Here is a 17,778-nt window from a genome sequence, read left to right on the forward strand (position 1 = left end):
TAAAAGTTACATCATTGTAAAATCTATACATACATTACTTCATGTAGAATCTAAAAAAAAAGATTGCCACCACTTCAGGCTTAATATAATGCATAATGTAAATATTCAAAAAAAATATAATACAGCATATTAATTTTAGTTCTTATGTCTCTTGATATAGCAGAGTTTAAAAAAAAAATGAATTAATAAATATAAAATATTACGTTTCTTTAAATTTAATTTATGAATTTAACTTAACCCACTTTAAAAATATCATATAGTAAAAATATATGTTATGAAGTAATGTATTTATATAGACTAATAAAATAAATAAATATTAATAATATCACAGATTCAAAAAAACTCTGACTTTATTTTTTCTCTCCTCGAGAATTTATTAAGAAACTAAAAATAAGAAAATACTTTTACCATAGTATTTTTAGAACAAATGGTTAGGTTATTAATTATTACTTATTATAAATACATATAATACTCTAATTGTTCTTAATGTTCTTATTTGAATTATTAAACCGTATAAAATAAAAGTTCGACATCAGTTTTGTAAGATGAGACTTGATGAATAACTTTGGATCTTAAATCATCATAGATCTCCCATTTTTGATTGCCTCTATAGGTTCCAGCTGTATAGTGTCCAGTGGCGCTCCTCAATCCACATCTGCCTCCTCCATGAAATATTATGACTCCTCTTAAATAATAATTTTTACTATTGGTGGTTATCATTTTTGGGATATTATCTAATTTCCAATTATTTGGTTTAACAAAGTTTTGTTTCACTAATTCTACTGGTACTTCATCTATATTTGTGAAACTTGTTGATGCTTCTAAATCTGGGAAAATAATTTAGCAGTTAACTATCAACCCCTCAAATCTTTAAAAATTTATTTTCAATTATTTGTATTATACTTACCAAATGGAATTGAATTCAGTTCAATAATCATATGTGTAGTAGCTTCCATCGATGTCTTCCTCTTTTCACCACAATATGAGCAAGTTTCATCTGAATTTTCAAATAATTTTTCGAGCTCATTTTGAATAACTATTTGGCCATTGAATATGTTCAGTGATATGTGTGTCTTTTTTACTTCTAGTATAGGAGTGGTACATAAATTGTTGTCACAAAAACTACTTTCAATGAAAGATGGCATTTTTTGGATTATCTTGTTCACCATTGATGCAGCAGTAATTGTAGTATCTACTGATTTAAGTCCACCAACTAACAGTTCTATTTTACTACCAAAATGTTCCATATTAATAACTATTAATAACAGTCTATTATGATAAATTTGTGTTTTGTTTTTGTCTTCGATCATTTGCATGGATATTCTTGCTGTCATGTTTGATGTTGCCATTTCAGATAAATACACTTTAAAATTACTACTATCGGCAGCTGATGTCGCTAAAATAGATAGAACTGAATCTACAGAACAAGTATTATTCAGAACTACTTTTCCCAGACAGCAATTTCTTGTTTATTAATATTATTATAACATTTTAATAACGAATAATATTAGTATAACATTATTATAATACTATTATAATATTATCATTACAAAATGATGTCTGGGTTCCTACGCTTGGTACCATTATCGGTTTGTTGATTAATTTCCAATTCACCATATGATTCTCCTTGTATTAAAAGTTCATTCCCTCTATAATACGATAAGAGTTTTTCCACAAATGAATCAACTCATATCGGTAGTTTATCATTTTTAAATACACGGTTTTTTATGTGATTGAAATTACTTTCGATACGGCTACTGGATGCGATTTCTTCACCATATCCAAATGTATCTATCATAATTGCTGACCAACAAGGAAATAGTTTGAGCGTTCGGATTATGATTGGTTCAAGTGCAAGCAAATATTGTGCATTATCAGTAGTCCCTTTTATTGAATCCACTTTAGCTCTAGACTTATCTGCAATTGATTGTGTCCACCCTTTAAAAGTCATGAAATACAGTGCACTTAAATTAATATTAACTTTCCGTGTTTTATCTTTTACGTTCAACTATTAATGTTGTATTAAAATATGACAATAAGTAATTACAAATATTATTTTAAATAATAATATTATGTTGGTGGTAGGCATACCTACCTAGTACCTACTATACCGTATACCTAATATATAATATAATAGTAATGATAATCATAATGCTCTAAAATCATTATTTATCAATCTGTATTTTTTAGTGATTGGGTACATTCACTGACTAAAACTTACTAATTAAAAATGTATAGTTGTATACTATAATTGTTGAAGTATACAGATATACAGAAGCTAAAGGTAAATAAAAATAAGATCGGATATACGTAATAATATAATAATATATTAATATGTATATTGATATGAATAACTATAGTGCTGGCACCCGCACCTAGGAAATTGATTTTCCGGGGGTTAGGGGAGGTGTACAAATGAAAGTGATGTGGTTACAAACCTGTACAAATGATATAACATTGTTTGCAACTATTTTTGAGGCGATAGCTCAAATATTACTAAAAGCGGGTGCTGGAATAGCGTGACGCTGGCACCCGCACCAAGAAATTTGATTTTCCGGGGGTTAGGGGAGTGTACAAATGAAAGTTTTGTGGTTACGAACCTGTACAAATGATATAACATTGATTGCCGCGAATTTGGGTGAATTTGCGAATTTGCGGGTGCCAGCGTCACGTACCTCTTTCTATATCCTGATTGGCACGCTCTACAGAATCTTGAGACTGACTGTGGCGAGCCTTTCCGTGAACTATTTTCACTTCAGACCACAAAATACACAGATTTGTAATAACAGCATTTACGAATTCTCTCCCATTGTCCGAGTGGAGTATATTTGGTGCACCGAAAAGAATGAAAATATCGAGTAAGCCATTCATGTATATGAAATTCGAAATAAAGATTCCCAAAGTCAATACTTAAATAATAATAATTATGATAATCAAGATAAAAACTGACCACAGTTTAGTTGTCATAATATATAACAATAATATAAATGTGTGTATTTTATATAATAGTCATTGATGTAGTAAGTACCTACCTAATATAAATAATAATAATAATTAATAACTTTAAATAACTTAAACATTTTTGGATTTTTACTAACACTGATTGTTTATCCTAAGATTTACCAAATCTCGTTTGTAAAAGTCCGAACTACAAAAATCATTCGGGGTTTGACCAAACGATGTTGTGTATCCTAGGTTTTACCGAAATCAATTGGTAAATGTCAAAAATTCGGACATTTACCAGCAGTAGTCGGCGAAACCTAGGATATACCGGTAAATCCTAGGTTTAACCGGTATTCGTACTTTTACCATAACATATATGTTACAGCTAAAGTGTTAAATTCCGTTATTTTATGAAATAACTAGGTAGGTAGTTCATGAATTACCTACGAATGTTAGTTAAAGTATGAAATAATACATGAAAATTGTACTTTAACTAGTTATTTCATAGAATATCTAGTTATTCTATACAATTTCAGTTTGATATCCGTTAAAGTATAAAATACATTAAAATTAAAATTATATATTAAAATATTTCATTTTACTGAATTATGAACTTAGTTATATTATTTATTTATTTGTACATGTAAGGCCAATATGGCATTTAGAGTTGCACAATACCTCATTTTTTCTACAAACACATCGCTTTGTGTCACATTTTTTGGTACAGGTACAGTTAAAAAAACCCTGACCAGGTCCCAGTGACTGCACAGTTGCCGCAGATCTTAATGTAATACCTACTTGTAATTATAATTTGTAGGTTAGGTATCAAATAAATAAAAATAAAAATAAAAAATAACTGGTATTATTTAAATTTTTCTTACCATCATTGCATCCCAGTTGATAAAACCCATCGTCAGTTAATATTAAAACAACTGCAATAATTGAACGTCGATCACCCCTTCCTCTATCAACTTCGGGAATTTTGATACACACTGTAGAACCAATATTAGCAACCGCAAATTTAGTATTTGATAAATCTTTCATTCTTTTTGCCTGTTTTTCCAAATTTTCTTTAGTTTTTTTCCTCTCCTTTAAACATTTAATTATTTTTATAATTACAATATTAAAGCTAATTTAGCTTAGCTAAACGATATAATTGACCTACCGTAGCAATATTTAAATGAACTATATCTTTTTCTGTGTCACGAAGACTCCCGGGTTTGGTGCCTCTCGGCTACAACCGTGGACCTCACATTAGCGCTGTGCGCTAGTCGAGAGCCACGGAGGTTCACGGCCGACGCACGGTGGTTTTACCCACGCAGTCCGCCGGTCGCGCGTCGTCTAAGGACCACGAGCACCGGGCGCACACCCGTTCCCACCGAAGTCGGGAGAGAGTGCGCCCGTACCGTTGGCTGAGGCGTGCACGTGTCCTTCGCCACCCAGGTCGGGTCGCAAGCTATCCTCATTGCTTCCCGTTTTTGGTCACGGGCAACCTCCGGTGCATATAGCCCCACCGGTAGGCTGGGTGGGCGCTAAGGAGATGCTCACTCGGCAGCCTTCCCCTAGACCGAGCTTGGTCTTTTAACCACAGAGTTAGCTCCCGCTAACAGCTTCTCCGACACCAAACCGCCGTCGACCGCGCCACGGCCGAGGCCGGTGCGCGACCGCCGTGTGAGGGCGCGGCGTCGATTGCTCGGCGCCACGGGGCTCCCCCACATCCCGAAGTACCATTCTCGCTCCCGTTAGGAAAGCACATCAGTGGTGGGATTTTCGGGCCGAGCTTCGTCGGCTTGGGGGCCTCAGCTGTGATCCTGCCAAGATTTATGATCGTGTATCATGGGCTCATGGTTGGCCCTCACTGGCGGCGGTCACCGCCGGCACGGTGGCCGTAACCCCCGAATTAGAGGTTCGGTAGCCTATGCCACGCCTCCCAGAGGCATCACCGAGGTGATCGACTCGCTCTTCACGGGGTCGCAGTCAGAACCCCCAACACCCTAGTCCCCGAAGGTTTCGGTGTGTCCGCGTCCCGGACGCCGGCCCCGTCCGGCCAGTTCCCTTTCAGTCGCCTCTTACGACAAGCAGGGAATACTGATGCTGAATTCTGGACGGCCCCAGCAACAGGGCCGTACTCCTCGTCCCAGACGCGTGAGCTCGCCCCGGGTCAGGACGCGCTCGAGCGGGACCCGCCTCTTGTGTCACTTACTCCTTGCTCGCTCACCCGGGTCACCCCGAGACTGCGCAATACACCGGTTGGTGCTGCTGCGTTCTGACCCATGATAGGTCCTACCTGTCTGTTCTTGCCCTTAGGCTGTCGTAGGCAAATTTGTTGTACGCTGCAAATATCTTCCTGGTTTTTATGATTGTACCATTGTAGGGCGGCCAGGTACCGCCTTCGTCCTCAACTGCTTTCCTAAGTTTGCTTCTTTGCTCGTTTGTCCTTGTGCATGCTAGCAGGACATGCTGCACCGTTTCGCTTCCATTACCGCACCTGCAGTTCGGGCTGGGCACTAGGTTGAAGGAGTGGAGTTTTCCGTAGAAGTCACCGTGTCCTGTTAGCATCTGACTTAGATAATGCTTCATTGCCATTGGAAGTCCATATCTTGTTTTCACGCAGGGAATGAGATTCCTGGTCCAATCCCCGGTCCTTGGATTGCCCTGTGTTGGGTTCCATCTGTCCTGCCAGATGTCCAAAAGCTCGTTGATCTTTTCCTCGTATTCTTCGGGCGTACTCCTGCCATTTCTTAGATCAATTCTGGCACAGTGTCTTTTGATCTCCAAATCCAGTGGCATGAGACCGGCTATGACCTGAAGCGCGGCCGTAGATGCAGTGTTATACGCACCCGTTACTGCTTTTAGCGCGTCTCTTTGAATGCTTCCCAATTTATTTATTGTCTTTTTGAGTTCCAAACACTTAAGCCATATCTCAGCGGCATGTGTTATCCGTGGCAGGAATACTGCTTTGTAAATGACCAAGCTGGTTGTCTGGCTAACACCCCAGTTGGCCGAGGTCATTCTTTTTAAGCGATTGAACATGTCCGTAGATTTATTGCTCATTGAGACAATGTGTTCCCAGTATGATCGGCGGGGGTCTATCATAACGCCTAGGTACTTGACTTTATCTTTCCCTTCTATCCTTCCGGCGTTCGGATCAGATCCGAAGTTGATGCTGTACGGGATCTTTTTGCCTCCCTTCAGGGTCATCGCCTCACACTTTGACACAGAGAAGGTAAGCCCGAACTTCTCGGACCATTCAATAAGCGAGTCTAGGTTCTTTTCTAACCGTCCTGTCACGGTCGGGATTCTCGCGCCGCCGGACATTACAACTATGTCATCGGCATATGCTACAGTTTTTGACGTGGCCGGGTCCTCGCAGAAAGCGCCTGCCATAGCGAGCTTCCATAGCATTGGTCCCAGGCGCGAACCTTGCGGGCAGCCCCTTTCCAATTTCTTTTGCTGTGTTATGCCATTTATCTCTAGGCTGGCTGTTCGACCTTTGAGGTAGCTTCCTAATAGGTTTCTGATCTTGCTTGAGGCCCCAAGGTCCCTTGCCGCTTCAAGGAGGGGGTCCCATCTGACGTGGTGAAATGCCCCTGTAATATCGAGAAAAGCTCCGGTAATGTGTCTGTTGGGGCATAGGTCAACCCACTCATAGGCTGCTTTGATCGCCGTTACCACCGTAGACCTATTGCTGACGTAGCCGTGCTGCTCACCTATTGAGTCTATGTCGGTCTCTGTGCTTAGGCGACTTATGATCAGTGACTCTAGGGCTTTGCCGAGTGTAGGTAACAGGCTTATTGGCCTGTAAGCTCCCGTGGTCGTCTTGTCTTTTTTACCTGATTTTGATATCATTACCAGCCTAGCCACTTTCCAAGGTGTTGGGAAAGTCTCAGTACGCAGACATAGGTTGAAGAGACCTATGATCCTGTCGGATAGTATAGGCCATGCCTTCCGGAGCATGCCGCCTGTGATGCCATCTTTGCCCGGGGCCTTATTCGGTTTGAGCTTCCATATGGCCTCTTTTATTTCACCGTGTGTGGCCGGCATCATAGGTCGCCCATCATCAGTCGCCGTGGCCAGGACGGACGGTGTACTATCGTTCGGAATGAATGCATCTAGAAGGACTTTTATGGTATCCTCCGCGTTATCAGTGAATTGTCCATTTTTATCTTTGAGGGTGGATGGCCCTTTCCTAGTACCGGTGCCCTTTTTGGCCCAGTTAAAGGCTCTTCCCCAAGTGCTGGTGTTGATTCCATCACTGTAAGCCCGCCAAGCAGTCATCTTAGCTGATTTAATTAATCGTAAGTGGCTGTTGCGTAGGGTCGCGTAGTTCGGACTGTTATTGCGCCTAGCAAGGTTTAATGCCCTCTTTGAGTCTGTTAAGTCGGTGTTCCACCAAGGGGGAAGCACGGCTCGGTTTGCCTTTCGTTTTTGGAGGGGCATCGATACAAGTGCTGCTAACCTGATGAGGTTAGTGAGCATCTGAGCTTGTGCATGCACATCGCCATCCATGGTCGTTTGGTTTAATGTTAGAGCATTTTGGAATTTTTGCCAGTCCGCCTTTCTGACATTAAAAGAGTCTCTAGGGTCTTCACTTGGAGTGGACCTGCTCACACGGAGCTCAAAGCTTATGGTATTGTGGTCACTATCCGTGTCGTCTGTGACCGCCCAGTTACTGATTTTCCCGCCTAGGTTGGCCGTTACAAGTGTAACGTCGATATTGGATGATCCCATTTGTGCTCGCTCATATGTCGGTGTTGGGCCAGGGATGTTCGATATGCTCAGGTCGAGATCGTCTATCATCTCTTCAACAATTCTTCCCCTGGCATTCGTGTCTTGATTGTGCCATCTTGGCGAGTGACCGTTGCAGTCCGCGCATATTAGAAGGGTCCTGTTCTGTTGGGCAATGGAGCGTATGATCTCCGTGAAATCGGTGGTAGGCTTGTTATATTTGAAATAGGCCGATGCCACGACCACGCTGGATTCCTCTCTGCCGTCGAGACTTATTTTGGCCGTAGCAACGTACTTAGAGGTGTGCTGCATTATGTTTATGCACTTGACTCTGTCACTAGTTATTATGATCGACGCCCCGGGATTATCTGTATAGGATTATCTCCTCTTTCGGCATGCCCTTATCAACGTCGTAGACGATGACCCTTGGCTTTCTTGGTCCTATTTCGATGGAATCTTTGAATCTTTTTCTGTGTCAACTGTTGGTCGATCTACGTCAGTTAGAACTACATTTATTTATCATGATATTTTGTTATTTACAATTTTACACATTAACGAAGTGATGCCAGGGAATGTATAAAATAACTAGTTAAAGTATGAATTATATACATTACCTACAAACTTTAGTTATTTTATACATTACCTAGTTATTTCATAAACTAACTGATTCAACACTTTAACTGTAACATATACACTAAAATAAATAATATTATTATGTTGTTTATTTGTATATATTCAGTTGCATTTACCAGTAGGTTGGGTTACTTTTGGTATGACTTTGAAAGGTGATAAATATAATCACCTCCATCAGTACTTCTTGAGACACAGTATTCTATAAATATTCAAATTAACATTAATAATTTAAGTCAATATATTAAGATACTAATAGAATATGGAATGGAGATTATAGATAATTTTAATGAGGTTTGTAGATAAGAGATTCAATGTTCAAAGAAAAAAAATTTCTCTTATGGGAATATTGTTGTGAGTTTGCTTAAAATTATAGTTATTAGAAAGATTAATAGGTTTAATAATGTTTTGAGTTCGTTCAAGATGTTTGACGTTGAATCTGTAGTACTGGATATTGGTTTGGCGGGGGTGAATGCGATGCTTGACGACGTGAGGTGCCTGGTTGTTTTGAAATATCTACACTGAACTAAAAAAAGCGATCAATATAATAAAAATATAGATTAATTTGAAAAAAATATCATTAATAATGACCCCATAAACATTTTATCAAATTGATGAAGAAACATTTGTCAGTTCAGAAATTGAAAATTTGCCTATAGAATTTATATCAATTTAATAAATTATTTATTATGTCAATGAATTTAATTGTATACTATTGATAAATACTTTATCACCTTAATAAAATACATTATTAATTAATAATAAATATATTATTTAGGCTATAGCGATAATTTATCAATTTGACAAAATATTTATTATCTTGAAAAAATTATTTTAGCTCAACCAAAAAAGTAATTTGGATTATTATTGAAAAAAATTATTCATTATTTTTATTGTAAAAAATTGGCTGTATAAATATGTGATAAATTCATCATTATTACATATTGATTCCAAGAAGAAATCAGGATGTTTTCATTATGTAATCAGTAAATGTAAAACAATATTAATCCAAAATTATTTATTATATATATACTCCAAATATACACATCATTATAAGTATAAAACAAAATAACATATTTTAGAACTTAGAAAAAAACTAAAGAAAATTTAAATGAAAAAAACTATAAACTTAATAATATAATACTTTGGTATTTAGATACATATATTTAACGAATACAATTAGTTTTATATATTTAATAAATTAATGATATTATGAATACCTATGTATATTTTAATATTGTGTATAACAAAACAACATAATACTTTATACTCGTATATGAAAAATTAAATTATTTATCATAAAATGGTGTGCTATGTATATAAAAGTATGAAGTATAGATGTATAATTTCTTAACATTAAAAAATAGTACACAAAATAACATATTTTAGAAGTTGAATAAAAACATTGAAATAATTTAATAAGTTTTAAGAAAAACTAAAGAAATTTCATACAAAAAATTAATCAACAAGATAATATTAATTATTATACCTTAGCATTTAGATACATAAATTGAACAAATATAATTAGTTTTAAATCTATATAACAAAATTATAGACAAAAATATTTTAATATCTTAGACTAGGTATATGAATGAATTTATTATTTTTGTTTCTTCAAACTATGTGAAAATGTAATGGCAATCGTTTTATGACAAGGAATAAAAAGTTAATGATTTTTAGTCTTGCTTCATACATGGTATTTCTTAAGTATGTTTTTATTCTTTAAAGGGATGAAAAAATCCACTCAGGTGTTGTAGTGGATACAGGCAATGTGCATACAATTTTGATTATTATAAATATATTAGGAAATATATTAGCATCACATTCAATAAGTGAAGAGCTGATTTTGCTACATTATTAGATGATCTGCTTAGTTTGCGCCTCCACAACTTTAGCTCAACCAGTAAAATTCCTAAGTTTTCCACATCTGGTTGGTAAAATTCAACTAATTTCTTAAATGAAGTTTCTTCAACTTCAGTTAAAACTGTATTAGAAGAAAATAAACTCTCAAACCCTCAAAATGAGAGAAAGTAAGTACTTACATGAATTGGAGCTTGGGATGGGAGACCACAACCATCACTATCCTCAATTGAAGTTATCTTAGTGGATTCAATATTAACTGAAGGCTCATTCGGTTTATTCTTGTTTTATATTTTTAATTAAATTGAACAAATTGATATATAACTTATATAAATAATATTACTAAAAATCTCATTTTTAAATGTAACACTGATCTTACCTCATCTTCGTTTATTTTATTGGCTTTTGTCTTTTTTACAATACTATTCTTTCTTTTGTTAGTTTCATGCTCATTAGTGATATTCATACTAAATGTGTAGCACCAGACACTAGTAATGGAAATATAAATTTAAACATACACAGTCACAGGACACAGAGGCGTCAACAAACAGAAAACTATAATATTTTGATATATTACTCATTGACCTATTCAGTGTTGTAATTTTAACCATGATAGTATGTTACGTGGGTAGTAAAATACGTCGTCACATCAAACAACGGTCGTTTTTCGTCAGTGGTTATTAGTTTATCATCACAATTACGTATTGAAAAAAACACAGATGTCTATAAATAGAAATTTGTAGAAAATACACTTGATTGATATACGGTATTGCGTTTCGCGTATGATAGTATGAATGTATCATGTATGATAATATGATAGGTGAAATATATAATTTGAGAACCAAGATAAGGACATGGTGGATTATATCCGTAATTATAATATACATTTTATATATCGACTGGTATAAGGCAAAAGGGGCTAAGCGACATGGTGTATACTACGGGTCAACCGACAGTTAAAGCAATCGAACGCACGAGCGCTAGTGTTCCTATGACAATTTAGTAATGAGATAATTGATTTGTATTTTTCTGTATTTTTCGGTGTAAGCGACATTTGTTGATAAAATAGTAGGGGCCAAGCGCCTTTTTTAGTGTATAAGCGACACTGATGAAAATTGTTATCACCAAGCGACAAACACGTGACGCTTGGGCCCCTCTATTATCGCTTATCACCTTTTATAATATTAATATTAATATTATGAGATTTATCAAAATCAGTCGCAGTATAATATTTTTGATTTACCTACTACACTTTAACTTATTCATTTTTCGTTTTTATGGTTCTACACTCAAGAATGAAACGACAACAGAAGGTAAACATAATATTTTATATTAATCATTAGTATTATTGAAGTTAAATTTTTTTATACCTGCACATTTCACATAGATTGTTATGTTTGTGACACACATCAATGGTTGTACACTGTAACTGTAATATTATTGCATTGAATACAAACATTTAATGCTTCCAACCAAACTTTAATATAAAACATAACTAGAAACTTATTTTATGCACTTATTATAACAATATTATTACCAATATAAAATAATAATAATAATATTAAACCTATATTATAGGTACCAACTAGTGTTGTAAATGTATTTACTCTAATAGGTACTTTTATGTATTTGAAGAAGTGTATTAAATAATTTATTGAAAAGTACTTATATTAAAATTCTTGTAAATATTTGTTTCAGTATTTAGATTTATAATCAAATAGTTAATAATTATTACCTAAGTATAATAATTGTAATAAATAATTTTGTAATTATTTTACATAGCTTTAAACAAATACAGAAAAGTGATTTTTATAAATGTTTTACATTAAATTAATTTGTATTAAATGTTAAAACAACTTATTGATATAATATTTTTAGTGGTAAATCCCTTTAGAATCTAGCAATTTTCTTAATTGTATTTTCTGAAACTGTACATATTATTGCTATGATTAAAAAAAAGAAAGGTATTTTAATTCAATATTTTATAACATTTTATCATCAGTCATAATATTATTTTGGGATTTTCTTTTATCATAGTAAAAAGCAATTTATTATGAAAATTAAAAATGTTTGTAAATAATAACTATGTTAATAATTGCTGTAATACAAATTTAAAATTATAATTGTATTGCTTTTATAATTATCTCTTAAAATTTGGATTTATCATTATTATGCCCTAATACATTTATTATAATATACATTTTTATGTTTTTTTTCTCAAAAAAAAAATACCTTAAATACCTACTTGACTTTTAATAGGTTAAATGGCAAATAGCTCCAGGAGTAATAGGATGGTCTTAGCAGCTGCAGCTGCAAATAATATTAAAGATATTATCCAGATAGATCCAGGTGTTCACTCTAAAGTTGTTTCTGATGTCAATTATGATAGTCATAATATAATTACTGAAAATAATAATAAAGTGTTCCAACAAATAATGAAGGAAAAGCATAATATAAAAAATACAAAGAATATTGTTACACCAGAAGTTTTAGAAGTTCTAACATCATTAACATCGTCCACAAGTTGTAGCCGTGACACAAAAGAGTGGCTACCACCTGTTTCAAAAATAGTAGAGGACTCTCATTCTGATTCAACTTTTTTGGGTAGTAAATTTCCTAGTTGTTCAAGAAACTTATTTGAAGCTGACGATTTACAACATGATATAGAAATGGAAGAAGAACCACAATATTTAAATCAAACTACGAATGTTGATGAACCAATTGAAAACATAGTCGATGAAACAACTCAAGTTGGGAAAGATGGGTTAAGACCTCCCAAGAAAACGAACATTCGAATGATAAAAAAATATAATAAAGTTAATGGGAAAAATAACAAACTAAAAACAAATCCTTGTATAAATAAGAAGCGTCAAAATAAATGCGCAACTAAATTTACAGAAAACGAGAGACAAAATATTTTCAATGAATATTGGGCATTAATTGATTCGAGACAAAAAGATTTTTTGTTAAAATGTGTTAGAGAAGTTGGCGTTAAAATACAAAGGGTTCAACATGAAAGCCGAAGAAACTTAACTAGAGAATACTTTTTACCAAAGGGATCAGATTCAATACAAGTATGTCGTCAGTTTATTTTAAGTACATTAGATATTAGTAGAAAACGTTTGCAGTATACAATTGAAAATTCTTCACCGGTTGGAACGGCAAAAAAAGATGTAAGAGGTAAAGGGCGGCCAAAAAATAAAACTTCAGATAAAATGTTATCGGATTTGGACGATTTCATACAAAAATTACCAGCTATGAAATCACATTACTGTAGAGCATCAACTATCAAAAAGTACTTGCCTCGTGAATTTGAAAATATCAAAAGACTGTCTTTGGTTTATAAATCGTATTGCACTCAAAATGATTTAAATTTTGTAAGTCTTCATAAATTTCGAAATATATTTAATACAAAGTATAATATTGGCTTTCATGTTCCGAAAAAGGATAAATGTCGAATGTGTTCGAAATTTGAAAATACGATATTAATAAGAGAGTTAAATGAAAATGAAATCCAGTTACAAACACTTCATGAAATTGAAAAAAATTAGTGTAAAGAAATGTTTCTTTTTGACCAAAATTTATCAAAGGCCCACGGTAACTTCTTATGCATAAGTTTTGATTTACAGAAGGTACTTAATACTCCTCAAGGACAAAACATGAACCTTTATTATAGTCGTAAATACAGTGTATTTAATTGCACTGTGTATGAATCGGGAACCCAAAATTCGTATGCGTACCTTTGGGGTGAATCGACTGATCAGCGAGGAGCAAATGAAATAGTTACATGTATTTTCAAGTATTTGTGTGATTTGGATAAGATAAATACTTATAGTTCAATTGCTTTATACTGCGATTCTTGCAGTGGCCAAAATAAAAATAGAGCTATGATGGCAATGATCCAATATAGTCTTGAAAAAAAATTAAATTTTGTAAAAGAAATTAAATTGTATTTTTTGTTACCCGGGCATACATACATGCCCGTGGATTCAATACACGCAACCATTGAGCATTACACAAAAAATAAATCTGTATGGGCACCGAGTGAATGGGGAACTTTAATTCGAAATGCTCGAACAAACCCTGGACAAATTAAAGAGATAAATTTACAGTATTCAGAATTTTTGAATTGGAAGGAGTTGGCTGATTCAACCTATTCATCTAATTTAAAATCAACAAATGGAAGTATTAATTGAAGTATTATTCAAACCTCTAAATTTCGATATATTGTCTTTAAAAATTAGATGATTTATCGGTTGAAGTTCATACTTATTTTTCATATAGTTCTACAGGAGAGTCGTCATTGCTCTCACTTAAAAAAAAATCTAAAAAAAAAAAAGTCAGTACTGACACAATGCTATAAAAGACCTCTAATGATATCATTACAAAAAAGAAATGATTTATTTAAGTTGTGCAACGATGGTATAATACCTTATGAGTTCCATGAAGAATATTTTAAGGCCCCCATACACGTCAAACAAATTTGCGCAACCTCTGTGTTTGTGCAAACATTTTGAGCGTGTATGGCGTGGTTTGAGTAGTTGCGCAACGGTTTGAAACAAATCGGTCGAGTTCGAAATTTGTTGCGCAAACGCTTCACGATTGACAATCTGTTGTACGTGTATGGCAGTGTTTGACAAGCATCGGCTGTCAAAAACCTCAAGACGATTGGAAAAACGTATGAAATAGGTAATATTAATTATTAATTATTATACTTACTTTACTAGTAATTATAATTATAATACATTTACTTATATCTATATAATTTGTTTTTATATTATTATTAAATTTTATTTTTATTATAGGATTTACTAAATATAAAATTTAGTTTTATAACTATGGCGTCTAAAATTGATGACAATAAGACATTTTGGCTTGAATTTATCGGCCTTTATCATACGTTTCCTGAATTGTGGAAAGTTAAAAGCGAAGCCTATAAAAATAGAATTAAGAAAGATGCGGCGTACGAAAAACTGGTAGAGAAAATGAAAGAAATTGATCCAAAAGCAAATAGGGACTTAGTGCGTGCCAAAATTAATTCTCTTCATACATCATACCGTAGAGAATTGAAGAAAGTAAAGTCCAGCCAAAAATCAGGTGCAGGGGCTGATGATATTTATGAACCAAGATTGTGGTACTTCTATGAAATCGATTTTTTAAGAGACCAAGAGACTCAATTGCAAGGAACTTCCACATTAGACAGTTTTGATGAAATTGTCGATGTAGTCGAGGAAAACAACGATGAAGCGGTAAGCATAATATCATAATATTGTATTCCACTGTTGATGGCCTCGGTCTATAACTATTTTTAGTGATTATAATAACAAATGATTAGATTAGATTAAATAAATAGTACGCGACTGTACTAATAATATTATTAAAATAGAATTGTAATAGATATTTTGTACGATAAGGATGTGAGGCAATTCGTATATTTTGGGAGGAAACTAGTATGCACTGGTAAAATTCAGTTTAATATAAATAAATGCAGGTATTAGGTACTAGTATTAATCATATCACAATATCCATTAGGTACTTATAACGCGTTATACATCAACAACAAATCGTGGTACTATCATAGATATATAATAGTATACAATATGCACTGTGCTGACCACAAAGTCACCACTATAGTCACTACTCTCTGGGACACTGTGTACTGAACTACTGAGCATACTTATTACTCTTTTACTCTTTTACTTATTACGCTTAACATTTTGACCGTTTATGTTCACACCGTTGTCCATTCCTAACTCGTTCGTTTTGTGTTTAACTTTAAATATTTTACGTTATTGACAAAATAATTATGGTTTAATTTACAGTTGAAATAACTTAGCTTTTCTCAGTTGATTTTAAAAAAATCTATCAAGTTAAAAATATTTTGTAATTTTTCGTTTATACGTAAATATTACTTAATTACTACATATTTTATTTTATTTTTTTTTCATATATTTCTATATCAATATAAAATAAAAATAATCCAATACAAAAACACAAACATTTCTGTTAAATTTCTTGATAACATAAATTTGTGTATATTAATATATATTATGCGAGTTGCAATTATAAATGTTTTTAAAAAAATTAATAATTTTAAATTACAAATTAACAATTGTTATGTTTTAATGTTATATAACTTTTAATATAATAATATATGAAGGTTGTGAACTCATCTTCACGTATTATGACATCCAATTGCTATACGATATAAAAAAATATACCTATTTGTTAAATTAATTATTTGAGATGAGTATAGTTTAAATTAGTAAATAATAGTAAAGTAAAAGTAAAAGGGTATACACTGTACATTATGATAAAAGTTCAATAAAATTGTTTTTTATTACTACATAATAGTGTATGTTATTTAACAACTCATTTGGTAATTGTAACAATACAGTTTACCAAAGATTTACTGTAATATTAATTAACCCATATTGTTGTCACGGGTGGAACCAAAAATTCTTGTAGTATGAATCATATTCTAGTAATTATAACCATGTTTTTTTTCCGTGTCTGCAGACACAAAAAAAAAAATAAAAAAATAAAAAAAAACACACATCATTGTAAAATCAATACATTCATCGTTCCACTCAGAATCTAAAACAAATCATTTTATTGTATTTTGGTTTAACCGTTTATCGTTTATTATTAATATTTATATTAATGGGCGGAGCCCTATACAATAATTTAAAACATAGAACAATGACATATGTATGTAGCTACTTTATGCTGTCGTTCTGCCATGGTACAGCTCCTTGCTCACTATTGAAATATTGTGAGAAATTTAGGCGTATTTCTTTTGCTGATACAGTGGTATTTCGCCCTGAAAGTTGTTGTAGAGGAAGCAACAATCGATCTGATTTCCAGTCTGCGTTTACCATCTCACCTGTCATTGTATTTTCGACATCAAAACCTCCTTGGTAGTATGACTCGACTTTTTTCATCCGTAAATAATTATGTAAATGAGTGCATGTTAGAACAATCAGAGTGGCTTTTTCTGGGCACAAATTAATTTCTTTTAACAATATTTGGAACCGGGATGATAATATTCCGAACGCATTTTCCACAATACGTCTAGCACGAGATAATCTATAATTGAATATAGCTTGTTCTGTGGTCAGGTTTCTTCTACTAAATGGTTTCATTAAGTTGTTCATAAGAGGAAATGCATCATCTCCTACCAAAACATATGGCAGTTTTATTTCGCTATTAGGTAAATTATCAGGCTGAGGAATGCATAGTTCGTTTTTTACAAGTCGCTTACAGAACTCGGTATTAGAAACACTCCTCCGTCAGAGATTCTTCCATTGGCTCCAACATCTACCATTATGAATTCGTAATTAGCATTTACTATTGCCATTAAGACAATGCTGAATGATAGTTTGTAATTGAAATAATAGGAGCCTGTTCCTGGTGGTTTACGGATGGTAATGTGTTTACCATCAATCGCGCCAATGCAATGTGGAAAGTTCCATCTTTGCTCAAATTCTTTTGCAATAGCCTTCCAATCATTTTCATTTTTTGGTATCTTCAATTACAAATATTAATATTATATTATAATTTATAAGTAAAATAAAGTTTAAATTTGAATTTAAGCTCTATGATATATATATATTG

General features: G+C 33.5%; 1 protein-coding gene across 1 annotated transcript in view; it reads right to left on the reverse strand.

Annotated features, from left to right (window-relative positions):
* Positions 1-16,880: 16,880 nt before the first annotated feature.
* The window catches only part of LOC103308489, a 1,114-nt gene continuing 216 nt past the window's right edge, over positions 16,881-17,778 (reverse strand). Inside the window, exons 2-3 of the mRNA XM_008181924.1 lie at positions 17,486-17,689; positions 16,881-17,387 (exon numbers count right to left, since the gene is read on the reverse strand). Of these exons, the coding sequence (XP_008180146.1) occupies positions 16,881-17,387; positions 17,486-17,689 (711 nt within the window). The remainder of the gene's footprint in view (positions 17,388-17,485; positions 17,690-17,778) is intronic.

Source organism: Acyrthosiphon pisum, chromosome X (genome assembly GCF_005508785.2).
Source record: "Acyrthosiphon pisum isolate AL4f chromosome X, pea_aphid_22Mar2018_4r6ur, whole genome shotgun sequence".
Lineage (NCBI taxonomy): Eukaryota > Metazoa > Arthropoda > Insecta > Hemiptera > Aphididae > Acyrthosiphon > Acyrthosiphon pisum.